This window comes from Barbatula barbatula, assembly GCF_947034865.1.
Source record: "Barbatula barbatula genome assembly, chromosome: 8".
Classification (NCBI taxonomy): domain Eukaryota; kingdom Metazoa; phylum Chordata; class Actinopteri; order Cypriniformes; family Nemacheilidae; genus Barbatula; species Barbatula barbatula.
In genome coordinates, this window is record NC_136771.1 from 3,093,372 (window position 1) to 3,120,869 (window position 27,498).

The 27,498-nt window shown below is 37.8% G+C and overlaps 4 protein-coding genes across 5 annotated transcripts; 3 read left to right on the plus strand and 1 right to left on the minus strand.

Moving 5' to 3' along the window:
* Positions 1–943: 943 nt before the first annotated feature.
* Positions 944–7,155, minus strand: LOC306897489 (uncharacterized protein). The gene is made up of 3 exons (XM_079462291.1): positions 7,088–7,155; positions 3,587–4,867; positions 944–3,304 (listed from the first exon to the last, which is right to left on the minus strand). The coding sequence occupies exons 1-3, from the start codon at positions 7,131–7,133 to the stop codon at positions 2,442–2,444; spliced, it is 2,190 nt and encodes a 729-aa protein (XP_079318417.1). The 5' UTR covers positions 7,134–7,155; the 3' UTR covers positions 944–2,441.
* Positions 7,156–11,177: 4,022 nt separating this feature from the next.
* On the plus strand, positions 11,178–15,292 carry LOC306897527 (GTPase IMAP family member 9-like). Of its 2 annotated transcripts, XM_079462351.1 has the most exons (4): positions 11,211–11,283; positions 11,369–11,425; positions 11,687–12,243; positions 14,554–15,292. In XM_079462351.1, the coding sequence occupies exons 1-4, from the start codon at positions 11,271–11,273 to the stop codon at positions 14,743–14,745; spliced, it is 819 nt and encodes a 272-aa protein (XP_079318477.1). In that variant the 5' UTR covers positions 11,211–11,270; the 3' UTR covers positions 14,746–15,292. The 2 variants fall into 2 exon arrangements, with proteins under 2 accessions (XP_079318476.1, XP_079318477.1); XM_079462350.1 differs by lacking the exon at positions 14,554–15,292 and having other exon boundaries at positions 11,178–11,283; positions 11,687–12,695.
* A 1,523-nt stretch (positions 15,293–16,815) lies between these two features.
* cldn31 (claudin 31) lies at positions 16,816–18,064 on the plus strand (the record flags this gene model as incomplete). Its single annotated transcript, XM_079462352.1, has 1 exon — positions 16,816–18,064. The coding sequence occupies one exon, from the start codon at positions 16,816–16,818 to the stop codon at positions 17,470–17,472; it is 657 nt and encodes a 218-aa protein (XP_079318478.1). The 3' UTR covers positions 17,473–18,064.
* A 1,145-nt stretch (positions 18,065–19,209) lies between these two features.
* slc25a10b (solute carrier family 25 member 10b) lies at positions 19,210–26,762 on the plus strand. The gene is made up of 11 exons (XM_079462550.1): positions 19,210–20,099; positions 23,105–23,224; positions 24,100–24,214; positions 24,366–24,414; positions 24,501–24,542; positions 24,627–24,670; positions 24,777–24,847; positions 24,929–25,021; positions 25,166–25,243; positions 25,456–25,512; positions 25,592–26,762. The coding sequence occupies exons 1-11, from the start codon at positions 20,010–20,012 to the stop codon at positions 25,691–25,693; spliced, it is 861 nt and encodes a 286-aa protein (XP_079318676.1). The 5' UTR covers positions 19,210–20,009; the 3' UTR covers positions 25,694–26,762.
* The last annotated feature ends 736 nt before the right edge of the window (positions 26,763–27,498 follow it).

Sequence of the window (27,498 nt, forward strand, 5' to 3'; positions counted from 1 at the left end):
GCAACGATTGACCTGCGAAGTCCTGCGAACACCTTTTTTGCTATTTTCAGATGTCGTCTCCATGTTTATCACAAACAATACCAACTGTGATGAGCTGATGTCTTGGTTCTTGCTTGCTGGAAAAGTATTTAATATATTCATAATAATTCATTTTCTGTGTCGATGTTTTGAATATTTTATGAAGGTGACTTAGTTGTAGTTACAGTATTATTGACTGGCTCTAAACAAGGAGAGGCATAGTGGTTCGGTCTTTATACTGGATGTTTGAATATCAAAATGGGCAGCCAAAAAATGTATGACCAGGTGCTGATTGTTAAGCAAGAATTTGTTGATTTGTTCATAAATGATCAAACTGAAAGAGTTAAACCAGTGGTCATTCAGTGTGATTCTTTATTAGGCTACTGTCGGTCTGTTATTTGCTTTTGTCACTCGGGGTTAGTGTGCATGGCCTGACTTACTGAACAGAAAAGTGGAAGTGTTTCCTGACTGATTAGATTATGAATCAGCGCCACCCAGTGGATGTGTGAATCATCTACAGGCACATCACATGAAAAGTTGTTTTTAGATAGCAATTACACAGAAAAGCAAGGCTTCTGTGCCCGCAGGATTGTATGTCGGTTAGACAGACAGCGTTATCTAATAAATCTAATTTAATCATGCATTGATACGATATTTTCGGGCGAGGTTTTTTGTGTCTATTTTTAGCATAACAAATTCTGTGCTTGAGAGTAAAACTTATTATTTTGTAATTAAAAAATAAAAGATCGCAAAAAAATCTGAAATTGATAACAAAATGATTTGCAATACAAAGTTTTCAACTCCCAACCAAAAGTTTTAAAGCGCAAGAAAAGTGAGCAATATTTGTAGTTTCGTGATGAATTTCTTTTTTAAGTGCACAAAGAAAAAAGGTCAAAGAATTGCACGCAATGGAAATTATTTTGTTATCAATTTCAGATTTTTTGCAATCTTTTATTTTTTAATAACAAAATAAGTTTTACTCTCAAACACAGCATTTTTATTGCATAAAAAAATCATTGTGGCGTATTTCTGAATCAGACTGTGGAATGCAAGAACAAAACCGATTCAATTAAAAAAGCATTTTCATTCATAAATAACTCACAGCTAGAGGAGTTGGTGTTGTGATGAGCCATCATTGTCATAAGAGAATAATCGATACTCAGAGTTTGAGTACAGTTTCAGATTTGGATCAAATATTTAGTTTTTACCTCCAGTTTGAATCTGTCGTTTTAACTTGGACTGGATCATGTGTATTCCAAGAGTAAAGGACACTGAACACATGCTTTAGATTTAAACCCACAGTTAGCCAGCAAGCACAAGTATGCAGTGCTCGATTCCCCACCATAAGACTTTTTTTTTGGTGGGGGTTCGTCTCGCAATATACAATTTATACAAAATACACAATATATTTGATCATAACATGCATTAGTACAATTTATTCAAAAAAGGCTTACATAAAAAACAGGCTTCTTTTACTCTATTTTGGATCAAATCAATGCAGGCTTGGTGAACATAAATGACTTTTGAACAGTAGTTCATATCCAACAGAATAATATTTTAATATTAATATTTTGTGCATTAAACATTATGCAATAATAACAATGTAAATATAGATAAAGCCCTACCACAATCCCTGACCGTACCCTACACCTAATCTTTATGAACACACATTTTTTATAGTATTAAATCAATTTTATTGAAAATGCCTTTATGATCTGTAAGCACAGTCAACACATTGATTTCACGGTGATGTCAAAGTGATGTCACTATCAGCTTTCACAATAAAAATGTTAAAATGTAACCTCACTGCAAACTCACTGTGTGCTCGAACTGCGGTCTTACTATCGTACTGTGAGCTTAGAGGTGTAGATGTGACTGGTTTGTGATTTGAAGTCACTATTATGTTGACGAGTGTTTGCTTTAGTTAAGGTCTTGACTCATCAATGTTAGCTTTTTCTGAAATAGGAATCTAGAATAGGAATCTAAGGCATGATTTAAGAAAATCCAAGCAAATATCTCATCTGCCCAATGATGTTAACATTATAACTAGATTAAAAATCCAACATGACATCACATATGATTGTCTCTTGGTAGCCGGTATTCTCGGAGTGGGAATACTTCTGTTTTTGCTCCTCCTAAAGCAAACACTCATCACCCTGAATGGTGACTATATAATACACTGCCACAGTATTAGAATGGTGTGACATCACAGTGATCATCGTGTGACCTCACGTGTTGACTGGGATGTGATAGAAGCTTTAAGTTTGGTGGGCAGAAACAATATGCGACACGTTATTGACCCTGTAAGCATTTCTCCAACAGTAATTCTAACTATCAGTTGTTGTTGTTGTTGTTTCTGTTGTTGCTGCTGTTGTTTTCGTTGTGTTATCTGTTTTCTTCTTTTGCATGAAGGTGTTTTTAACTTAATTGACCATAAGTGTTCCTCCTGCTCCTCCTGAGACAGCAGCACCTCCAGCGATTAAAATTGCAGGTATGATCACTGCAGGTGTAGCGGCCAGAGCTACAGTTCCTGCAACTGCTCCTGCTACTCCTATTCCTGCTCCCACACCTAAAGCAACCTTCTTAACTTTATCTTTGATCATATTTATTTCTTCTTTTCTTATCATTTTCTCCTCTTCCTTTCTTTTCTTCTCGTCTTCTTCTCTCTCTCTCTGTTGTTTTTCTTTAATTTTTTTCTGAGCTTCCTGGTACATGGAATTGGTGTAATGACGACCTCCGTTCTTTTCCACCAATGTGTCAATCTTCTTCAACAGTTCAGTGACCTGTCTTCGGTTTTTAACTTTGTTATTCAGAACATGATATCCTCCTTTACACGTATTAATTACATTTTTCAGCTTTTTGTCGTCCTCCAGAAACTCGTCTATTGGTTTGTCTAACTGGTCTCCTCGAGTGAACACGGCCATGGCATGGTTCATAGCATCATCTGAAAAGTTCTCCTGAATCCATTTCACTGTGTTTTGCTCCTCGTCTGTGAATCTCGCATCCACTCTCAGCACAAGCAGAAACACATGAGGACCAGGAACAGACTTCTCTATACACTTCTCTATTTCACCTTTCAGATCTTCATTAGCGCGGGATGTGTCAAACAGTCCTGGAGTGTCGGTAACTGAGATCATTTTACCTTCAACCTCCTCATGATTTTCTTGACACTCCTTGGTCACAGATTTAGATGAAATTTCTTCTTTAAACTTACTGCTTCCCAGGATAGTGTTTCCTGTTGCACTCTTTCCATTTCCAGATTTACCCACCATCACAATCCTGAGATCTAACATGATTAAATGAAAATAAAAAATAAATATATTATATTATTTTATGGCATGTGAACTGTTATTTATAAAACCAAAAAACACAATGATCTCTGCTTTTCTCTTCAATAATGTTTATTCTAAGCATATGTTTTCATAAATGCTTTCACAATATACCGGTATTGACAGCAGCCACAGCATTAAAAACAACAACTATCAATATAATGTTTCCCAAGGAAAAAAACTGCACAAAATTATAATTTATGGAGAGGTAGAAACATGCATTGAGGTTTTGCACTCACCAGCTTCTGTTTCACTGGATTTCCAGCTTTCCTTCCGTTTCTGGGCATCGTCTGTGTTGACTGTCTCTTTTTTTCCTCCCATTTGCGTAAATGTCTTTCTCTGAGATTCCAACTCACACTCCATTTCTTTCCATTTTCTTAATCTTACCTCGTCATTTTTGAGCATTGGAGACATGAATGTTGAAGACTTGAGCGTTGGAGACATGAGCGTTGGAGACTTGAGCGTTGGAGACATGAGCGTTGGAGACATGAGCGTTGGAGACATGACCTTTGGAGACATGGGCGTTGGAGACATGAGCGTTGGAGACATGAGCGTTGGAGACATGAGCGTTGGAGACTTGAGCGTTGGAGACATGAGCGTTGGAGACATGAGCGTTGGAGACATGACCTTTGGAGACATGAGCGTTGGAGACATGAGCGTTGGAGACATGAGCGTTGGAGACATGAGCGTTGGAGACTTGAGCGTCGGAGACATGAGCGTCGGAGACATGAGCGTCGGAGACATGAGCGTTGGAGACTTGAGCGTTGAAGACATGAGCGTTGGAGACATGAGCGTTGGAGACATGAGCGTTGTAGACTTGAGCGTTGGAGACGTGAGCGTTGGAGACATGAGCGTTGGAGACTTGAGCGTCGGAGACTTGAGCGTTGGAGACCTGAGCGTCGGAGACATGAGCGTTGGAGACTTGAGCATTGGAGACTTTGGGTTAACATTGTTGTTGAAATGCTGGTTATTATTTTGTCTGACGACTTGATCAATTTTTTCCAGAAGTGCTGAAAGCTGGTCTGTGGTCTCCCTCTCAGTGTTTATCACATGATGTCTTCCTCTAAAATGGCCGATGAGATCCTGATATTTTTTACTGAGTGTTAAGACCATCCATTCTCTGTTTTTCATGTTTTCTCTAATAAACAGCACTAGGGTGAACTTCAACACTTGTGCGCCGAAATTCTCTTGCATCTTTTGTACAATCATTTTCACATGACATTCACTGAACGCGTCCGGTCTGACTATGAGCAGGAAGACGTGAGGACCAGGATGAGAGAGAGAAAGACTCTTCATCATTTCATCCTGTAGATCTTCATCGGTCAGTTCAGAGTTGAAGAGTCCTGGAGTGTCAATAACTGAGATGTTTCTATCGTCTACTGTTCCTGTCTGTACTTCACTCACTCTGCTCTTCTCTTTAAATGCTTCTCTGCCTAGAATCATGTTTCCTACAAAACTTTTTTCAACTGCGTTCTTCCTCAACAACACCATCCTGAGATCAGAAGGATAGGTCTCACATTCTGCAGGAAGATGTAAACAGCAGGGTTACTTAAAATATATTTTTTGCCCCAAATCACTATTTAGCTTTTTTAATTATTCTTACGTCTAGTATTAATATTGTATATTTAATTTGTACAGATTATATGAAGGCAACATTTTATTTACATTTATTTTACAATTTATTAACTTTAGATTTGATGAAAACATAAAAAAGAGCTTTATCAAAATAATATTCACAGCATTCTCAAGGAAACTATTGTTAATATTACAGGAACAAGGCTATTTGAACAAATTTGGAAAAAATCAGAATATATTTTAGTGCATATACTCTCTCACGAAACTCTGCCATATTGAGTTACTGCATGTTTAAAAATGCATTAACCAGGAATCCTAAAATTTTGTTAGGCTACTTGTTGTGTGAGAAAATAATTGGTTTTGTCTACAACATGTAGAGCTAATGCGGGTGGTGTTCGGGTCAATGCATTTCTGTCAAAGCGTTGCGGTACGGAATTAAACTAGTACTTCTGTTGACTGACGCCATTGTTGAGATTCAAACACTGATTCTTCATGTCTAATCGATTGAATCTCTAGTGTACTTTCATTATGAAATATATCCATGTAGTACTACACCTGTACACAGCTTAAGAAAGTCATATATGTATTAAATGCCATCAGTAAGTGAACAATACAATTTAGCTGTATTTTGCTGTTATAAATGTGCACTATGAACACACTATTACAACTAACCAAAAATGATCTCATTGACTTTAGCTCTGCTTCAGTGTTAATTTAACTCTCCAAACGTGTGGACTCAAATAAACTCACAGCATTGTTCATTTAACTCTGGGTGTTTTGCTGTGCAGCCACTTCCGCAAATGTGATGAATAAGAAAATAACCTGGGTCTGGTTGCATAATCTGCTTCGACTAGTTTTACACGTCAGTCGTCTATTTTTTCTTCAAGTCTGGTCATCATAATGTATTATAGTTAGTTTCTTAAGAATGTAGATTGGTCTAGAGAAATCTAAAAAGGGTTTCTGATTAGTCTTAACTTATTGCATGTCAGTGAGAGTAGTTGCAAAGACGCAGTCTTAACTTAGCAAAAAGAAGAATGATCTGAAGGCTCCTACACAGAGCGCTCTTTTCATAACCGCTTTTGTTTAGACTTTGATTATAAAGCTGTGCACTTTAAGTATTTAAATGGTCAGGTGAGAATATCTTGGCCTTATAAAATATACATTTTCACTTTTAAGGTTTAATTTCGGCTTGTCTTGTTTGTTGTTCTTCTAAAAGGATCTGGCATTGTTCACGTGAAGGGCTCGTGAGAGCAGCCAGCCCTGTGCCACATGTGAAAGTAAAGGCGTCTTTCACTGTTATTTTCTTGCACCTCACATACAGAGGAAGTCATAGTGTGTTTAAATTCGTTTTTTTACGACTAGTTGTTGAGTTGGGTTCCATACACACTGCGTGGAGTTTTGGTAAATGGGAGTTTATTCGGTCGTAGAATGCGGTTGTCATTTCTGTAAATGAACGAAGTGTGTGTGACCAGAACAGATAAAGAGACAATGTATCTGCTGTACTTGATCAGTAGGCTGAGCAGTTGTATTTCCTGAGTAAAAACTGCTTTTGAATGGTGGACGTGGATCATTTACCAATATGATTGAAAAGTGACACACAAATTATTATTGACACGCCTTTTTTAACATGGTTCAAAAGAACATTACTTAGGTTTTGATATGTGAATTTGATCAAATCAGATAGCAATATGTAGTCACTGGTGTTTGAGGGCCCACTTCTGTGACTTTCTTAAAGCTGTGGGATAGTTTGTTTGTTTTCACAAATTTCTTTTTTACATTTATTTTCTTTTGAAGGCACATCAGTATATAGTGAATTTTGTTCTTTAATTTATGGTCACACCTTTTAAACTTCTCAGTTTACTTCTAAATAAAAAAAGACTTCTTACACAAGTATTTTAGTGTTTCTCTCTCTCTCTCTCTCTCTCTCTCTCTATATATATATATATATATATATATTTATATCATATTAATTTAATATATACATTCTCTGTCCATTTCAAAGTTGAATAAATGACCAAAAAAGAAAGTACAGTGAATATTTCATTACTGAATTAACAGATTGGTCATATCGACTGAGTCTGAGAAATTGTAAATTAAAACAAGAGCAATAATCAATGCAGACATTTGTAGTTTAACAAACATTGTGTGTTTCAAGAAAGCTTTACCTTGATATTGTAGATTTATTTCATAACACTTTCTGCCGGTCTCCATCTTTACCTGCTCACTGACTGAACACTCTTCAAAACTGAAACTACAATCTACTTATATCACACAGTTGTGAACTGTTTTTTTACAATATTTGTTGTCTGACTTGATATTCTACATTTGTTCAAGTTACTTTACTACCTAAATTGGAAGAAGGTATGTTTTCTATGTTTAAATTTAGTATCAAGTGTTACACAATCCTCCTATTTCTCTGCCATCCATAAATACAGAATGGGAACTTTTTGTTCGGTTTGATTTGCAATGTGGATCAAGTTTGATAAGACAGATTCACCCTTAAATGTTTTATGACTAATTCAACCTGATGATCAGTAAGAACACAATAGAGCAACATGTCCTCCAATACACGCGACTTGATAAGTTGTTTGTCCCTTTCCTAAAATACGATGCATTAGACCGTTGGCAGCAGGAGAAGCTTTTGTTGACCGTCATTATGAAATGAAAGCCTATATTGCGCTATTATTTTGCAATAATGACACGTCACGTATTGGAGTATGATTTTCAATTTAAACCATCAGGACTGACTTTATTTACATTGTACATTACACAATTCACACATTTTGAGCAAGTAACGTAACACATTTATTATAAATAGTTTTTCAATGTATACAAACATTCCAAGCACACGCTACCTATTGTGTTCATTCTGAACGTTTGAACAAGATCTCACGGCATGCGTTGCATTCACAGATTTAATCTCATAAAGTTGCCTCATGGCTTCGGTTCACAAGGTTTGCAATCTGAGATGTTTTGTACTTTGGTGCATTTATGCAATAAACATCATACATATAGAACTGTTGATATTAGTAAATGCAAAGAATGAAATGCATAAAGTGAACAACCTAAAGCTATTGAATACTGTGCATGTCAATACACGTAACCATAAATTGCAATAAACTGCTGATGCTAGAGGGTATGTTGGTCGTATTAAAGTGCTTGTACAAATGACCTATTTTATTTTCGAGGACAGTCTCCAATAATGCAACACTTTTCTTTAAAAGCGATATTCCAGAATGCTGTTTAAGTGTTAATATTCACAATTTACTGTACTTTTGAATGCCTTTTGGGAAAATTATTTACACTATTACTTCAAATTAATATCTTTAATTACTTAAACACATAATATAGCATACTCAAACCAAGTCTATTTACTTATTGCCCAAAACATTTTTAGGTTGTGATTATTCCATATGAGAATATGGGTGTTACGGACATACAAGACACGGAGATCAGAATATGCAAATGGATGATTTATTCACAAGATACTTAAACTGGAGGCAAACACTGGAGTCCGAAGATGATGAGACGGTGGAGACGGTGGAGACGACGGAGACGACGGAGACGACGGAGACGACGGAGACGACGGAGACGACGGAGACGACGGAGACGACGGAGAAACTTGCTTCAGGTAGGTAGATAGGGAGAGTCCTTGCTGTCTGTGTAGCATTAACGAGACCGGACGGTGACTGTGTGTTCGCGTGTTGCTTAAATGCTGATGGTGATGAGGTGACGATGATCTTCAGGTGCAGGTGATTAATACTCCGGAGAGTTTGCGTGTGGTGCTTGAGAGAGGTTGGAATTTGACGTGCTTGTGACAATGGGTCTCATCGGTCCATATTCTTCACCCTCCTGATTCACATCATGTTTATTTTCTTCATGTTCTCCTTTTTGTCTTTTTTTGCATGGCTTAACTTTAGTTTTTCCTCTTAATGTATTCCTTTAACCTGCACTTTCCTGTCTTTCTCCTTCTGTATCTCCATGTTTGTCTTCCTCAGCTCCTCTTGCTTTTTTCTCTGCTCTTTGAGTTTATTTTTCTTGTAGATCTCAGTGGAGTAGTGCTGTCCTTTATTTTTCTTCACCAGATTATCAATTTCCCTCAAAATCTTCAAGATCTGTTTGGAATTACACTCGATTTTGCTGTTTATTGTCTGAAATCTGCCCTTAAAATAGCTCAGGAAATCTTTGGTTCTCTCACTTTCAATAAACTGTTGTATTCTTTTTGGACATTTTTGCAAAGTAAATGCTTCTGTCACGAAAGGAAACTTAAATTGTTTCCAATGGGAACTTGTTTGTTTTGCAGAAGTTTATTACCAACAATACAAAATGTGCAATAGGTAATGTGAAGATCTGATGTCTTCTGTCTTGGTTAAATATTTTGACTGGAAAAATATGTAGCCTAAACTCTTAAAAAACACTGGGTTCTTTTCAAACCAAAATTGACAAACCCATGTCGTTGGGATATATTGACCCAGAAAAACGTTTATATTTGATTGAGTACAGTTGGGTTTGTCCCTTTTGACCCAAAGCTGGGTTGAGGAAAAAACCTAATTTGCATAAGCTTGGCTTAGCCATGTCACCATGTAAGCCAAAGACTGATGCCCAATGGATCTAAGCAGGATTCACCCTGGTCACTGCCTGGATGGAAGACCTATAGGTTGCTGCTGGAGATGGTGCTAGAGGACACTATACTAAAGCACTGTCCTTTAGATGCGATGTTAAACCGAGGTCATGTAGTCATTAACAATCCCAGAATACCCTTTTAAAAAGCATAGAACAGTAACCCGGGTATCGAGGGCCAAACTGCCCATTGGCCTCTTTCCATCATCATGGCCTCCTAGTCATACCCATCCTCGATTGGCTTCTCCTCTCCAGCAATAAGTGTAAGGAGATCACTCAGTTACTGCTTCATTGTTGCTTTTAAATGTATAATATACATATTCTTACAGAGAGTTGCAGTGATTTTTATAAATGATTTATCCGTTCACATAATTGTTTGTCAAATTTATTTGCACCAAATTTCAGAAGCCGTTCACAACGATGTATTCCACGATACGGAAAAGAAGACAATCGCAACTTCCATTTCGTGATGACTTTAACTGAAGGTTTACAGTGTCAGGAGTTACAAGATGTGTTAATACTTCACAAATTCATCTTGTGTAACAACTTAATCATACACTCTCGCAACCCTGGGTTTGAGCTGGGTCAAAAAAGGACAATCCCATCCATAAATTAACCAAGAAAACAGTAATATTTGACCCAAAAATGCGTGTTAAAACTACCCAGGTTAATTTACAACCCAACAGCTGGGTTGTAAAGTGTAATAGCAATTCAAGTGTAAATAGTTATAATGTCATATAATAATAGTTATATTATAATAGGTATATATATATATATAAAAATGAATGAATTTTAACTATTTGAAAATCGATTTAATATTTAATGACAAAGCATCAGACTCAGCATGTTTGCCCGTAGTTAGAAATGAAGTTAAATGAAATACAACTATATTTAAATCTACGTTTGACAAGTGCAAATAACATATAAAGTCAAATTTGTTTAAAATAATTAAAAATGCAAATTTTGAACAACAGTATAAGCAAGTTTTTACAGTGCGTGGGCGAGAGAAAGGAAAGAGAGAAAGTGAGAGTAAAACATCAAGTCAAAAAGAGAATCAGTACAATTTACTTCTCTATTAAAAACCACAAGATCATTAAGAGGAACAGAAACAAACTGACATCTACATCACAAAATTTTCATCAATTTCTGATGAAGCCTTGACCAGCAGTCTCTTCTTGTGTATCTTTGAACTTCTTTTAGCACATTAGATTTGACCTGATGAAAAGAGGAAATAAACAATGATTTCTCAGAACAGCAGGATAACTGGAAGAGACCTGGTTTACGGGAATCGCTCTTAACTGTGAGCCTAAATTCACTTCAAGGTTTATTAACATTGCTAAAACAATGTAATACAAAATCCTTTTATGAAATGCGAATAAGCTGTGAAAATAATTATATACTATATACTAAAATAATATAACTATTTTAACCTCAATTCATTTTTTTTACAATTTAGGGGTGAAACCTCTCTCTATATCCGAATTACAACATTTAGATCTTAACTGTAAAATGTATAAAATTAAATGAACTGATTTACATAATAGAGACCCACCCCCCACACACATGAAAGAAAATACCCAGTTTTCATTGGTTAGAAATAAAGTGTCTGTACCGTATGACGTGCTCTTCAGATTCAGATAAATGGAAGGGGGTTAATATTCGCCTTTCACACTGTAGCTTTCTGTACAACCATCATATTAGAAAAATAGAGAACCTAAAAGATTTGAAATGACTAACAAATGTAACTTATTTACTTATGTATTTATAGTATACATTGTTAATTTATGTAAGTTATGTAAGTTAAAAAAATCTGTTTTTCTCAACAGCTAATTATTTCAGATTTTCTGACTCCGATACATATACATCTCAGACTTCATTATACAGTAAGTATTTCACATTATTCTTGTTTACATTTTCTGCATTTTCTGTTGCTGATTATATAACATTCTGAAGTTTGTCATGTGTCAGTATTTACTCTTAACAAATATATATATATATATATATATATATATATATATATATATATAATATGTATATATTTAAATATATATAAAACAATAGTTTCTGTGTAAGGAGATAGTCGTATTACATCGAACATTGTGGTAGCTTTACAATCGGAAGTGTAATGCTTGATATTGTTTCAGATCCAGATTCAGATTCAGATCCTGATTCAAACGCAGATTGTGATCTGAGGATTATTCTGGTGGGTAAAACTGGAGCAGGGAAGAGTTCCACAGGCAACACTTTACTGGGAAAGGACGTGTTTAAGACAGACGTCTCACCTAAGGAAGTAACAACAAAGTGCAGTAGACGTTCTACAATACGAGAAGGGAAGACAATATCCGTCATTGATACTCCAGGGTTTTGCAGCAAATCAACAAATGACAATCCACAAATCATGACGACACACTTGAATAAATGTGTTGAATTCAGTGTTCCTGGTCCTCATGTGTTTCTGCTGGTGCTCAATCTGAATGTGAGATTCACAGCGGAGGAAGAGACGGCCATAAAACAGATCCAGGAGAACTTTGGTGAAGATGCTGTAAGATACACTATCGTTCTGTTCACTCACGCTGAACAGCTGAAACGTAAAACATTAAAAGAATACGTAGAAGAAAGCGGACATCTGAAGTCTCTCACAGACAGATGTGGAGGCAGATATCACGCATTTAACAATGAAAACATGGCCAACAACACTCAGGTGAGAGATCTTATTAAGATGATTGAGAGAATGATAAGAGCTAATGGAGATGATTTTTACACGAATGCCATGTTTAAAGAAGCTCAGGGGAAGATTCGAAAAAAGGAGATGTGGAAAACAGCAGGAGATCTGGCTTTAGGAGTCGGATCAGCTTTAGGAACAGGAGCGGCGATAGCAGGAGGTGTTGTGTTGTGTGTGACGGAGGCTGTGGTTTTACCTGCCGTCGCTGTAGCAGCCGGATGCGTGGTCGGGGCGGGGATGGGTGTCAAACTCATAGTGAACAAGGTCAAAGAAAACAAAGATAAGGATAAAAAGTAACACATTAATGTTACCCGAACCAGATCAGTTTTTGGTAGAAATTATATTTCTATGAGGCAAATATTTTACTAAGTAGGTGTAGTAGAGTACTAGAAAACCAACAGAACAGTCATAACATTCATGCTGCTTATTCTGTTTAATTGAATCATTCATTAAAAGGGCGTGTTCAAAATAATAGCAGTGTGAAGTCCAAACAGAGACAAAAAAAAGTTGCCCCTATTTAAGGACGAAGGCAGCAAATGTTGTACTGTGCATTTCTCTCTCAAGACCTGAGTAAAATGAGTAGTTCCAGACATTGTTTAGAAGAACAGAGTACTTTGATTAAAACATTTATTAAAGAGGCAAAAGCATATAAAGACGTGCAGAAAATGATAGGCTGCTCAGCTAAAATTATATCAAATACTTTGAAATGGCAACCAAATCCAGAAAGATGTGGAAGAAAACGGTAAACTACCATTGGAATGGATTGAAGAATGGCCAAAAAGACGCCAGGGTGACCAAAGAAAGTCTGATGTTACCTGTGAGTACTGTAACAATTAGAAGACGCCTATGTAAAGTCAAGAAGGCGCCGCAAAGTCCCATTGTTGAAAAAACAACATGTGCTGAGGGGGTCCCAATTTGCCAAAGAACACATTGACCGGACTAAAGAGAAATGCTGTAATATTTTGTGGACTGATGAAAGCAAGATTGTTCTTTTTTGGGTCTAGGGGTCAGCATATTACATATTTTAATATATATATATATATATATATATATATATATTTTTTTTTTTTATATATATAATACTATTTTACAGTATGTTGAAAAATATAAATTGTTCCTCTATGAAAATGTAATATTTGATATATTGTAGCCTACTCTATTTTTCATTTTTTTTCACAAATATTTCTTTTCATGCAGGTTTTTTTAACTTGTTTGAAAGCACTTGTTTAGATTTTCGTGTTCAAAATATATTTTCTGCTTAATATGGCATCATATTGACTTTGATTGTGATGATAAAAGCTTTCATTGTCAGAAACTTGAATGTTTGAACACTTGTGGTCAATGATCTCTACAAAAACAAAAAGAGGAACAAATAAGTCCAAAATAGGAACAAAAACCTGTTCAACGACACGTTTTGACCTTATTTTAGTTATATTCAGAATAATATAATAATTATATTATTTATAATTGTACAATTATTTAGATAAATAATTACAAAGCCTGCAAAGATATTTACATATGTGTAAAGATTGCGTAAGATTGACATTTGTGTAAAGATTCGATTTATTTGCGCAAGTAAATGTTTGAGGACTGATATTGTTTATTAAGAAACTTTTTATGTTGTATTTTGGGTAATAGTAATATTGTCTTTCTGAAAAGACTTTTATTTTGAATTAAACAAAAAAACGTCCTGATGATTTTATGCATAAACTCTATCACCCCATACAAAACTATTGTATTATTTTCACAAATAATATCATAAATAATCCCTGCTTTAGCACCGACGCAAGGTTAAATTTCATTTAAATGTAATGAAGAGCAGTCAATGAGAAGCGCACAAAGATAAGGAAGTATATTATACTGAAAGTACTGTGACATACATACTTCCACATCATTAAAATGTGTCTTAAACATTTCAAGAAAAGGGGGTCAGTGATGTTATGTTTTCATGCGAGTGACAAACTTCATTCCTTTAAAATAATCATGAATTCCAATTAAGTTATTTAATATTTTTCCAAGGCGATAACTTATTACTCATTCAGCTTTGACTTTACAACTTGGCAGACTGCTTACATTCACACACAGCAACATTACTGCATGGAATGTAATTTACATGATCTTGTAATATGTACTCTTTAAGCACAAAAACACAAGCCATTCAAGTGCTATAATTCTTTGGGGATGTGCTTTTCAAAGGTTAGTGTGTCTGTTTCTTCTCACTCTTCTTTTCTTCTCGCTCTGTTTCCTCCTCCACCTCTCCTGCTTCTTTGCTTTGAAACATTCACGCAGAACCCCAAACCTACTCCTGCGAGAAAGCCCATAGAAGATCGGCTCACATCCATCAGCGCAGCCATCACGATCCCAACCATGAACATCTCCACTGGTATTCCCATATCAGACAGAAACTTCCAGGCCTCCTTCAGTGCGATGAGAGCAGCGATGCGTTCGACTGCAGCTTCCACAACTTCTCTTATCATCTGACATATAAGAACTGCTACGACGCTTGATATAACGGCCGATACAGTCGCTCCAGCTGTTACTGCCACGACTCCTGCGGCTTCACCCTCCACATCCATCACCCACACAGCTGCGACTGCGCTCATATGTCCAACAGCTGCCAATAATACAAGAGCAAAACTGACTCCAGTGAACCCCACAGACTGAAGACCAGTCCATATTAATGACAATCCAGTTTCTCTTAAAGCTCCGTAAGCAACGGCACAACTGAACATCAGTAAGAGAACTGAAATCCCGACGGCACTTAAAGCCCCGGCTGTTTCCAGGACACACGCCAGAAGGGCTGAAAATCCATTTGCAACACTTGATAATTCTTCTTCCATAGTTACAACCTAAAGAAACAGTTTAATAGCAATTTAACATCGTCAAATACCATCGTGCACAACATGCTTTTCTATCAGACTTGTGTTTGAGTTATGTGGATGTCGTCTACCATTTATTAAGGGAGGTGTCCTGATTTACATAAACTGCTGACGGTGAAAATAAACAGACAAACACAATGCAACTACAGAACAAACATAACACGTGGAGGCTGCTCATATTTACTTGCGTTCATAAGCACTTCTTCTGCCAATGAATAGTCATACATACTTCTTTAATACTGCCACCTGTTGCTTTGGAGCGAGAGAAAACGTTTAGTGGGTGTGTCTATTGGTCAAATGTGATGTTCTAGTGTATGTATATTTGTGGAATGTGTAGGCGCTCGCGTATGTGCATGGCCGTGGCTCGTGTGTGTAGGCGCTTGCATAAGTGCATGCCGTAGCTGTGTGTGTGTGTGTGTGTGTGTGTGTTTGTGGTCATTATTATGTGATGATATTCTCAGTGGGTCAGATGCTAATCGACTCCCACATGTGAAAACAAAGAGAGAGTTTCTGCAAACACAGACGACACTTCAGTCACATCATCTCAGACACACACACAGATGCTGGCCGACCACTGTAAGTACCTCATCTACTAGAATTGTTGGAACTTTTCTTGTATTTTCAGTTGTTTGATTTGTAAACGCGTTGCTGCCCGTAACTTATTGGTTTATTTAATAAAAGAAATGTATTTCATTAATCCCTTTGGAGAATACTTTGAACAAAGTTTTACAACACTGTAAACCTGCGTCAAAGACAACTCGTCTTTGAGTTTACTGAATAACACATGAAAAATCATATTTTTACAATTAAATTTCCTTAGGCAGTCGGACGTAAAGCATGCTGGAAATGGAAATCCTTCTCGACCAATTGTGTTGAATAATCGTCTTTAAATTAAAGAAGGAGCAAATATATTTTTGGAGCTTTAGTCAAAACGTCAAGTTAACCATTATACTTCACTCATAGTAAAATATTTAAGTAGCACATTTTTATAAAATTAAGTTGACTAAACAGGACATGATATACTGTAATTTCTGTAATTCTCACAATTTTACAGAAATTAATCACCCAAATATTATATTCTATAATATAATATATATATATATATATATATATATATATATATATATATATATATAATAGTAATAGTACAGTTTTGTAATACTTTTTGGTGGAGAACCAGTTTTATTTGTTTGTGGATCGCTATATAGTTTGTATTGTATGTTTTTTATGGGATAATTCACCAAAAATGCTATTTATTCACAATCATGTGATTCAAAACCTGTCACACTTTTTTTTCTCTGGAACACAAAATAATTTTTTTTTAGAAATGTCACAGTGGTTATGTGTTCATACAAGGTAAATCAATGTGTGTCAATGATGCTTGAAACCAACATTCTTATAAATATGTTGTTTTCCGCAGAAGAAAGTAAGTCTTACAGGTTCGAAATGACATGAGAGGGAATACATTTTGGGGTGAACTACCCTTTTAAATAAATCGTTTACTTATGCATTCAGTTTTATAACTGTGCAATAATCTCTCTTTTTATTGTTTTAATTTAAAGGAGGAACCAAACATTTCCAAAGTGTCTCCGTACCTGAACGTTTACAAAGAAAAGAAACGTCCTTAAGAATTACAAGAGCATCATCACATACAGTACCTTCTCTAGCGGTCATGGCAAACACTGGTCTTCAGGTGCTGGGTCTGGTCCTGGTCATTGCGGGATGGGTGTTCGAGATTGTGGTTATTGCCGGCCCCTGGTGGCGCGTGTCTGCGTTCGTGGGGGACGAGCTGGTGGTCTCGCAGGTGTTGTGGGAGGGGCTTTGGATGACCTGTTTATCACAGTGGGGGCGTCTACAGTGTAAAGCATACGATTCCGGCCTCGCCCTCTCAAGCTCCGCCCAGCTGTGCCGCACCCTCTGCGTGTTGTCCCTCCTCCTCTGCCTGCTGGCCCTCCCGCTCAGCGTGACCGGCCTTAAGTGTACACGCTGTCTGGGCGACGCTCAAGAGCCCAAGGCTCGGCTAGTGAGGACCGGCGCGATAATGTTCCTCCTGGCAGCTTTTTTCTTTCTTATTCCTGTCTCTTGGACCGCATACGTGGTGATACGAGATTTCTACGACCCGAACGTCGCCGCCCCGCTCAAACGTGAACTGGGACCCGCCCTCTATCTGGGATGGGCGGTGACCGTGCTGATGCTGGTGGGAGGGGCTGTGATGTATTTGGGCTCCACCTCCCCAGGAACGCCAGGCATGCCTGTTTTTGGAAAAGGTGGGAAAGGGAATCCCACGTCCACAGGTGCAGAGAGCAAACCAGAGAAGGTTTTTGTATAAGGGAGCGTCTAAATAAAGGATATCACATACAGTTTTATGGCATTCTTTGAAATCAGTTTTTCCAAGATTGCATATAAATACCTTTTCTAAAATTATTAATATTTTCCAAATGTTGAAGATGTCAAAGGTTGTGCCTTATATAACTAACAGTATTACGCTATTTAACACATATGTCGGTTGGTAAATCACACTTCTGTAAAGCTATACAAAATTTGGGATTCGTTTGAAGTCAGCGTGACGGAACCAACATAATGTCACTTATTTTTCTCCATTAAAACAACAAAAACAATAAAATACATGATATGACGTTTTTGCAACATGTATAAATGGCATAAGGCACAAAAATCGCATTTTGAGGAAAACGTGTAAAAAGTACTCTTTTATGTAGTGACATGCATGAGTTGTACACAATGTCACAATGCACACGTATTAAGAACGTATTACAGTATTACATTTATTTATTTTAAGATCGATCATTCGTTCAGTCTGATTGTACTGTAATACAATCTTTTGTACAGTGCTCAATATAATAAAAAATGTCAATTTGAATATTTATTTATGTTTGTGTATTATTTGTCTAATAAAGCTAATGAAATAATACATTGTGACATAGTGAAATATGTTTATGCATGTCGACTGTTCGTGCATGTGTGGTGCGTTGGCAAACAACACAATAGCAGAATAGAGGACAGGCACAATGACACAATGTGTCGACTGTGTTCCAGAAGCCCATTATGTCATAATGGAGGAGGAAGTGTAGAGTATGTGTTTCACAGACCTCCTTTAGAATCACAGTTACCATGACTACATGAGGAGGAGGAATTCAAACTTTTGTACAACCGTACTGTACACAAGATGTCCAGAAGATGGCAGAGTCGGTCAGACTAAAGCGTGCACATTCAACGTCTGAAGTTTGAAGAATCTGGCATTTATTTACACCTTCAGTTTGTCTCTCCTACTGTGTTTTCACGCATCAGTGATGCACGACGCAATGTATTGCCTGTGTTTAGTTTTAGTTTATGCATTACAGCTGCACTGTGCAATGTGGTCAATACCAAGACAAACTACATTGTGTATTTATTACATTAAAATATGACTAAACTGATCTCACTGGAAGACTGACAACCGCGATCTGTTAAATATTAAGAGGATCAATTATTAACTATTTGGACTTTTGTCTTCAAAGATTCAGACATTAAGACCTGATCTGACCAGACCTGTTAAATACCCACACAACAAAGCAAGCAGTAATACATAGAAGTACTGAATGACGGGAATTTATTTATGTGAGAGAGAGAGAGAGAGAGAGAGAGAGAGAGAGAGAGAGAGAGTGTGTGTGTGTGTTAGAGAGAGAGTGTGTGTGAGAGAGAGAGAGCGAGTGAGTGTGTGAGAGAGCGAGAGAGAGAGAGAGAGAGAGAGAGAGAGAGAGAGAGAGAGAGAGAGAGAGAGAGAGAGAAAGAGAGTGTGTGTGAGAGGGAGAGAGAGAGTGTGTGTGAGAGAGAGGGCGAGAGAGAGATAGGGAGAGAGAGAGAGCTATAGAGAGAGAGAGATAGGGAGGGAGAGAGAGAGAGAGAGAGAGGGTGAGATAGGGAGAGAGAGCTAGAGAGAGAGCTAGAGAGAGAGAGCTAGAGAGAGAGAGAGAGAGGGAGAGAGTGTGTGTGAGAGAGAGAGAGAGAGAGAGAGAGAGAGAGAGAGAGAGAGAGGGAGAGAGAGAGAGGGAGAGGGCGAGAGAGAGATAGGGAGAGAGAGAGAGCTATAGAGAGAGAGAGATAGGGAGGGAGAAAGATAGAGAGAGAGAGGGTGAGATAGGGAGAGAGAGCTAGAGAGAGAGAGATAGGGTGAGATAGGGAGAGAGAGCTAGAGAGAGAGAGAGGGAGAGAGAGTGTGTGAGAGAGAGTGAGAGAGAGGGGGGGTGAGATAGGGAGAGAGAGCTAGAGAGAGAGAGAGAGATAAAATATGGGTCATTACGGCCTTTTCTCATAAACCCATTCGTTCGTATCCCACTAAATACTTTAACGCCAGTCGTGTGTTTGTTTATTTCAATTTATTGTTTATTTATTTCTTTTTACCAAAGGCGAGTGTTTCTTTTGTTTCCGCCCTCAAAATTTCGTCATAACGAGGAATCTCCGCTCTTAAAGTGACAGCACACTGAATCACCTTACTTCCGCCGGTCTCGCAGCGTACTGTCTCTTTAAGAGGTTAGAGTTCATCGCGCTGATGCTTTTGCAGAAACTGTCTGATGGTCGTCGTCTCGGTCTGTCTGATCATTAGAATGCGCGTGCGTCTATAGGAGGTGGATCAGGTGCACCAGGCCGTTCCCGGTAGCGCGCGAGCAATTGGCTACCCGTGAACTTAGCAGCGCGTGTCTGTCCTTGGCTTGAACTCACGCGCGCCACGCACCCGGAATGTCTCGCGGACACCGGAATTACCGGCACGCCGAAGATTAAACTCGGGTCTCTTCGTACTCGCTGCCAGACGGTTTGCTCAGAACGCGTCGCGTGCTTCCAGACGGACAGACCTTCAACCCGACCGGAGAGATGACGGAGAAACGGATGTCGCGCTGGTACTTCGGCGGACTCGCGTCGTGCGGAGCCGCGTGCTGCACGCACCCGCTGGACCTGGTCAAGGTGAGACGTTTGCGTGTGATGGCACGCACGCACGCATGCACGCACTCTTAAAACCGCACGCTCACGTTTATTCCGCTATAGTTTTAAAATGGCCTTCAGATGTCAACAAATGAATGAAACCGACTTTTGTGAGTACATATGACATATTTGGGTCACTTAAAATCACTAACAAAAGTTATCTTGCAGTAATTTTAAATAGCGGGTCATTTAAAATGATCATATATAAATGTACACAAAGTTGTTTAATGAAAAAGTAACCTGTTTGAAAAAGATGTCTACCCCAAAAATATAAATGTTCTTAATATAAACCTGAAAACGACTTCTTCATTAAAAACGTTATTCTTACATTTTTAAAGTGACAGTGCAGAATTACTCCTGTACGTCTGGCTCAGTTACGGAACAATTCTGTTCATATTATTCGTTATATTAAGTGACCAGACGTCTTTTATTCATCAACTGGTCTATATATTAATCATCCTGATCTATGTATTTGTCTATTAACAACATTTGTGTTTTCAGATTTTTTTCAGTGAGTTTAGATTTGATTATAATATATATAGCTTTCCCAGTTAAAGGGGTGTTCGCTTTCGTCATCGCTCGGGCACTGTGCACCTTACTGCTGATTGGCTACGAGGTTGTTTTGGTACTCGGCCAGCTTAATTCGGAAATCATACACCTCGCCTTTAAGTTCGCTTCTTTATAACATATCAGCATCTCGCCAGGCACTGCACTCTATATCCACATCAGCTTTAGTCATATTGATCAACCGTTTAACAACTGATGAGGGATCAGTTTTACAGCTTATAGCTGCCCTACATTACAGTGGTAGACGCATGGCTAGTTGTATTATCACAGGAGGCCTTTGTTCTATTGCACTTACTGTATTACAGACACAAAGCCGCTTATCAAAGCTAAAATATCTGCCCTTTGATCACACATGACACAGTTTGAGGGGTGTGCCAGAACTTTATACATACTCTAAATGAATGCTTTCTGAATGTCGCATGCTGTGTTAAAGACTGTGGATATCTCGATGTCCACCTTGACTGTCTGCGCTGAGGAACACAGTCAAGGAGAAAGATATTTACAGTGTGTGTGTCAAGGAGCAATGGAATTACATTGTTGACATACTTGTGTCACGATTCCTCACGGGGGAAACATTTGTCCAAAGAGCACATGCTTGCCATTTGGTTGGGCAGTTTAACTGCGCGTGTGTTTATTTATGAAGAAAGAGTGTGTTTGTGTGTCCAGTTTTAGTGGACTTTGGTTATGTTGTCAGGGTGTCCGAGGGGTCTTTAAATCTATTTATTAACTTTTGATTCTTTTTGAGGTCACACAAAAATAAAAATGTCATTTCATACCTGTATAAATTACTTTGTTTTGATGAACGCAGAGAAATATATTTTGAAGAATGTTGGCAATTTTAAATTCTGTGACATCGTTGACTGCCATAGTAGGACAAATTAAATGATAGTCAAAGGAGCCCCAGAACTGTTTGTGTTCATACATTCTTCAAAATATCTCACTTTGTGTTCAACAGAAAAAAAAACATGTTTTTTCCCTAATGGGTGATGTCACGGAACTGAAAATTGCTAACATTCTTACAACTATAGAGTGAACTATCCCTTTAGAAAGTCTTAAAAACATAATCCAAAGTATGACATTTTGTATCGTCATTTTATTGTCCAAAGAGGTCATATGCTAAAGTTAGCCTGAATTGAATCTTTGCGTAGGTGAATAATGAAGGAATACCAGTGTTTCTGGTTGGCGGATAAGGATTTAGGTATAACCGTGAGGTTTCTCTTTCCAATAAACCTTGCATTGGGTTTGTCAATCAATGAATTCTGTTGTGCTTCGTTCCCACCCTTCGGAATTATGTTGCATTAATAACGTGTTAATTAATTAATGTGTTATCACAAACTAAGACGGTTTAGTTGTGCCATCTTACAATCAGTATATAGTAAATGTAAGTTAAAGTGTTGCCTATTTAACCAAAAAAGTGCATGGCAATGAAGTCTTTGTTAAAAAGTATAACATTTAGCTCCATGATTCCTGTATGTACCGGAATGAAAGAAGTCTCGGAGAGCAAATGTGTTTGTTGCTGCTCACAGTATGATTCTCTTTTATCTCAAGTAGTCTGAGAGCCCTTGCAGATATATGTGAACGTAAAAACATTATCTTTGTTATTGTTGTGTTCATACCAAACTAAAAGATAATACACAGTACATAAACAAGCACAGACACACATCGACTTTTGGCCATAACAGTTGAGAAGTGTAACTTGTATTTGGTGTGAAAGTTCGCGTAGATATCAGTAAAGTGTTTGCTTACTGAGAGATTATAATAGCGTACCCCAGTATTTCCATGATTCATTGACATTCTTTAATGTTTATTTTATTTTCTGAATTATAAAATAAATCGGATCTGATGTATATAACAGATTGATTTTTGGGATTAGTTTGTCATCCACGCCGTCTCTCTTTGCACACCTTTGTTGCTTGCTGTCGCCATTTTGATTATGTTTATCTGTTATTCAACTGTGATATTCAGTCCGTCATTTTATATCTTCAACAAGTTAAAGGTTATTGTTGGCATTTGTGCGAGAGTGACTCTTTGCTATCATTCCAGATGTGTTTGCGTGCGTGTGGTTATGTGCTGTGTTGGCAGTCCTCTATTCTTAATTCGCGTTGCATGTCGCTGCAGGTCCGCCTAATGCTTGAATGGATGTGTAGTGTCAGATTCCCATATGAGATGTTCTAGTTAAGCTCTGTTCTTTACACAAACTTTTTACCCAAGCGATAAAGTGGTCTGACCTGATTTTTTTACAAAGAGTGTGTTTTGTTGTTTTTCTCTCCATAAAAGGATATATTGTATGTATTCTTCAGAATAATTATATTTGAGAAGATCTTTTTAAATGGGATCAACTTTTTCCAATATCAAAATGACGTGAGATTTGTCTGCTGTGCCATGAAGGTGATGATGTAACTGATGATGTCGTTGAACAGGTGCACTTGCAGACGCAGCAGGAGGTGAAGATGAGGATGGTCGGCATGGCGATGCAAGTGGTGAAGAACGACGGCGTGCTGGCGCTCTACAACGGCCTCAGTGCTTCCCTCTGCAGACAGGTGAGAGACACAACTGAGACCAAAAAGAAAAACCTTGAGAGAAAACTCTAGCATTTTAATGTTTGTTTATATTATAAAGAAAGTCAGACCTTGTTTAATGGAGTAAAGTAATAAAATACGAACTCTTGTGCAACCGGACCAACAACATTGTGTTCACACGTTTAACCTTTGGCTTAAATTGAACACAGTTTGTCCATGTGTCGGTTGTGGAGCTGGAACATTGCCAGAAATATTCTGCACTGATGCTACGTGAGGAACAGAGCGTGAACAGTTCAAGTTGATACGAAGAAAGCACAATGCAACCGACATCTACAGTGTTTTAGAAGCCTATTAAAAATGCATTGATATTATTAACAGCATAAATGTAAACGTGCAGCAAACAAGAATCTGTCTAAACTGAAAATAACTTGCTCTGACATATCTTAACATAAGTCAGCACCATTGTTTAGCCTTAATGTGCACACCAGTAATGTTTTTTTCTGAAACTATTTTGATAAAAGTGACTTAAGTATCATAACACAAAAGAAGATATTTTGAAGAATGTTGGTAACCGAAAACCGCTGGTACCCATTGACTTCTATTGTATGAACACAAAACCAGTGCAAGTGGGTTACCGACATTCTTCAAAATATCTTCTTTTGTGTTCATACAGGTTTGAAATGGCAAGAGAATTTATATCTTTGAGTGAACTATCTCTTTAACTAAGGCATCGTCCTTGCTTAAGCTTAGCCTTGTCTGTGAGACGAGAAGATTACATTTTTAATAATGATAAGCAAAGTTAACGGTTTGTCAAGTTGCACATGATATCGGATGAAAAACATGCTGGACACATTAAACAAATAACCATATCTCTCTCTCTCTTTCTCTTTGTGTAGATGTCGTATTCTCTGACCAGGTTTGCCATCTATGAGACAGTCAGAGACATGATGGGCAGCGGCGGTCAGGGCCCGATGCCTTTCTATCAGAAGGTTTTGCTGGGGGCGTTCGGAGGTAAATGCACGCTATCTGTGTAAGGCTGAGTCTATTGACACTTTTGTGATTGCTAGTCATACCGTCAATCCCACAATCCCCTGCACCAGTGTGTCTCTGCTCCGATAGACAACAGTGTCATTAATGCTCACGTGTTTCTGTCTGTCTCCAGGATTCACGGGGGGTTTCATCGGGACTCCAGCTGACATGGTGAACGTCCGGTACGTGTTGTTACCACACACACACGTGGGTTGTGTTACTGATGTTTGTTTTGTGTAGCTGATGTGTGTGTTGTTCATCTCGGCAGGATGCAGAATGATGTGAAACTCTCTCCCGAGCTGAGGAGAAAGTGAGTGTGTTCAAACATCACATTTAAAATCCCAGTCCGTATGTGATGAAGTGATTTATCGTGTGTGTGTGTGTCTCTTGACAGCTATAAACACGCACTGGACGGACTCTTCAGGGTCTGGCGCGAGGGTAAGAACATTCTGTCTTTTTGTCCTTGTGTCTGTCAGTCTATTTATGTTTATCAACCACAATACGGTAAGATTTGTGACCGCACATAACTCTCTGTGTTTGTCAGAGGGCACCAGGAGGTTGTTCTCGGGAGCCACGATGGCCTCAAGCAGAGGAGCTCTGGTCACAGTTGGACAGGTGAGGAAGCAGTGCATTCTGGGTAATGACTGGTCAGGTAACTGATGATGTAGATGCTCAGTCTGTCACTCTCTCCGTCAGCTGGCGTGTTATGACCAAGCGAAGCAGCTGGTGTTGGGCACGGGACTCATGGGAGATAATATATTGACTCACTTCCTCTCAAGCTTCATCGCTGTGAGTAACAAGGCCTCTGATTGGTCAGTTTTGAAGATGTCTTTAAGTGATGGATATTGGAAAGCGTTATTTTATTAACAATGATGTAAAGACTTGTTTTTCTCGGTTTGATTGTGATGACGTGAGCGGTTGTTTTATGTGCAGGGAGGTTGTGCGACGTTTCTCTGCCAGCCGCTGGATGTGATAAAGACCAGATTAATGAACTCTAAAGGAGAATATAGAGTGAGTTTCTGTGATTTCTTCTTTAGTGTTCTTAAGTTTATTTGAGTTTGTGACAGGATCCACTTTCCTTTTACATCAATGTTGATGTGTTCCCAATCTCATGTCTAGAGATACATTTTGACATTACATTTTTTGGATTACTGTATTGCATTGTGGTCCATGTCCGTCAAATAATTGTCTGTTTTTAATAATTTATTCATTTTTTTGTACAGGGTGTGGGACACTGCCTGACCGAAACTGCCAAACTCGGACCACTGGCCTTTTACAAGGTATGACACACTAAATAATTTTTCCTTGTGTGATTTTGAAAAGCTACGGTCTGTTTCTCATCATCCAATCATGTTACAGGGTTTAGTCCCGGCCGGAATCCGCTTGATTCCTCACACAATCCTGACGTTTGTGTTCTTGGAGCAGCTCAAGAAATACTTTGGGATCATAGTGATCAGCTAGGCGCGTCTGCTGAACTTTGACCTCTTGACCTTTTCCAGTTGACCTCCTCTTAAGGCTGCTGCTCATTTCCATGGCTCTTCTCTTTCGCGTCACACATAATGACATCATTAAAGTGATGACATCACTCCTGCTCGCGGATGACACGCACATCTGGGATGGAGATGAGCTGACGGGACTTTTAGCCTCCAGGTGTGATTGAGAAGGTCCGGTGGAGCTGAGAGGAGGAGATGCTGGGACCGGACATATTAAACTGGATCATCTGGCGATAGTTTGCCTTAAACTCATCTGTTGAGATTTAGATTGTAGATGTTATGTATCAGTATAGGTTATTTTAAGAATATGGATGAATAATTAAACATTAACACTGATTGTTTTTAAATCCTTCTGTTATAATGCGATGTTTAACATTTTGAGAGGAAATTCTGGGTTTATTTCATCGCTGTCATGTTATTCCAAACTCGTATGACTTTAGCTGTGGAACACAAAAGAATGTGTAGGGAACAGGGAGGGAATTTAATTCCTTGATATCGTTTTACATTCCCTCAAAATAAACATTAGGGTTTGACAGTAAGAAAATAATAAACTGTTCTTTTTTTGTTATCCTTACTGATGATTTTAAGAAGTACCAGAAAAAACGTCAACTGTGAATATGTGGTTAACAGGTGTTTGGTAAACGACAGAATGAATCAGAGTTATACTTCTAGAACCAAAAATTTGCAGTTTGAGAGAAAATGTGAATTTTGTGAGATGACCCTGGTGTTCTCCAGTACATGGAGCTTTCGCAGTGTAAAAGATTAATCAAACTTCTGCAAATGGGGCAATTATTTCATTCTGTCATATTTCAGTGCAGTTTTCTGTATTTGTAATATCTCTGCTGAATAACTCTTGTTGTTTATATACCAGGTGATGGGGTATTTTATGAATGAATTTGCACTAATATAAGGTTGCGGCCTGATCGTGAATAACTGGATTTATTGGGAGAGCTTTGTTTGCATGAAGCATGTATTAACAAACATTTTTTTTATTTGATTTTACTTCATTGGTTCCTTAGAATAAATTGAGAGATTACCATGTTGGAATATTTATTTTAGACACAACTAAAATAGATGCTGCTTAATACACATCACACTGTATGAATGTTAAAAACCTAAATCATTTTGTGCCAGTAGAGGGCGCTGGCTCACACAGTAATATGTTTGCAGGAGTTCAAACGGGTCTCATTTGTGACCCTGGACAACAAAACCAGTCTTATGGGTCAATTTTTCGAAATTGAGATTTTAACATCAACTGAAAGCTGAATAGTTAAGCTTTTTATTGATATATGATATATGGGTTTTTAAGATGAGACAATATCTGGTGAAGATACAAGAGTGTAAAACTCTTTAAAAAATTTAAAAAAATAAATAAATATTGAGAAAATCGCCTTTGAAGTTGATAATCCGAGGCACTGTAGCAGGCCATCCACGCACAAAACATTTTTTATAGAGTTTTTATATATTTTGGGTTGAAAATTTACAAAATATCTTTATGGAACATGATCTTTACTTAATATCCTAATGATTTTTGGCATAAAAGAAAAATCTATAATTTTGACCCACACAATGTATTTTTGGCTTTTACTAAAATGTTCCCGTGCTACTTAAGATCCAGGGTCACATTTTGTTTGATATGGAGAGTTGCTGTTTGAGGTAAATGGTCTTAGCCTGCACGGAAATGTGCAAACAGAAGCTGCATTTTGTATAACAAAATGTGTTTAAATAAATGTAGCCTACTAATACCACAAAATGGTTGAATGTTGAGGCCAT

What these genes read in the sequence shown, in the direction of transcription:
- LOC306897489 (XM_079462291.1), bottom strand. Translation starts at nt 7,133, where the DNA reads ATGGAGACCGGCAGAAAGTGTTATGAAATAAATCTACAATATCAAG. An exon ending in AATAAATCTACAATATCAAG is followed by an intron (nt 4,868 to 7,087) that starts GTAAAGCTTTCT and finishes ATCTTCCTGCAG; the next exon opens with AATGTGAGACCTATCCTTCT. An exon ending in ATCCAGTGAAACAGAAGCTG is followed by an intron (nt 3,305 to 3,586) that starts GTGAGTGCAAAA and finishes TAATCATGTTAG; the next exon opens with ATCTCAGGATTGTGATGGTG.
- LOC306897527 (XM_079462350.1), top strand. An exon ending in ATCTCAGACTTCATTATACA is followed by an intron (nt 11,426 to 11,686) that starts GTAAGTATTTCA and finishes ATATTGTTTCAG; the next exon opens with ATCCAGATTCAGATTCAGAT.
- slc25a10b (XM_079462550.1), top strand. Translation starts at nt 20,010, where the DNA reads ATGACGGAGAAACGGATGTCGCGCTGGTACTTCGGCGGACTCGCGTCG. An exon ending in GTGCTTCCCTCTGCAGACAG is followed by an intron (nt 23,225 to 24,099) that starts GTGAGAGACACA and finishes CTCTTTGTGTAG; the next exon opens with ATGTCGTATTCTCTGACCAG. An exon ending in GCTGACATGGTGAACGTCCG is followed by an intron (nt 24,415 to 24,500) that starts GTACGTGTTGTT and finishes TCATCTCGGCAG; the next exon opens with GATGCAGAATGATGTGAAAC.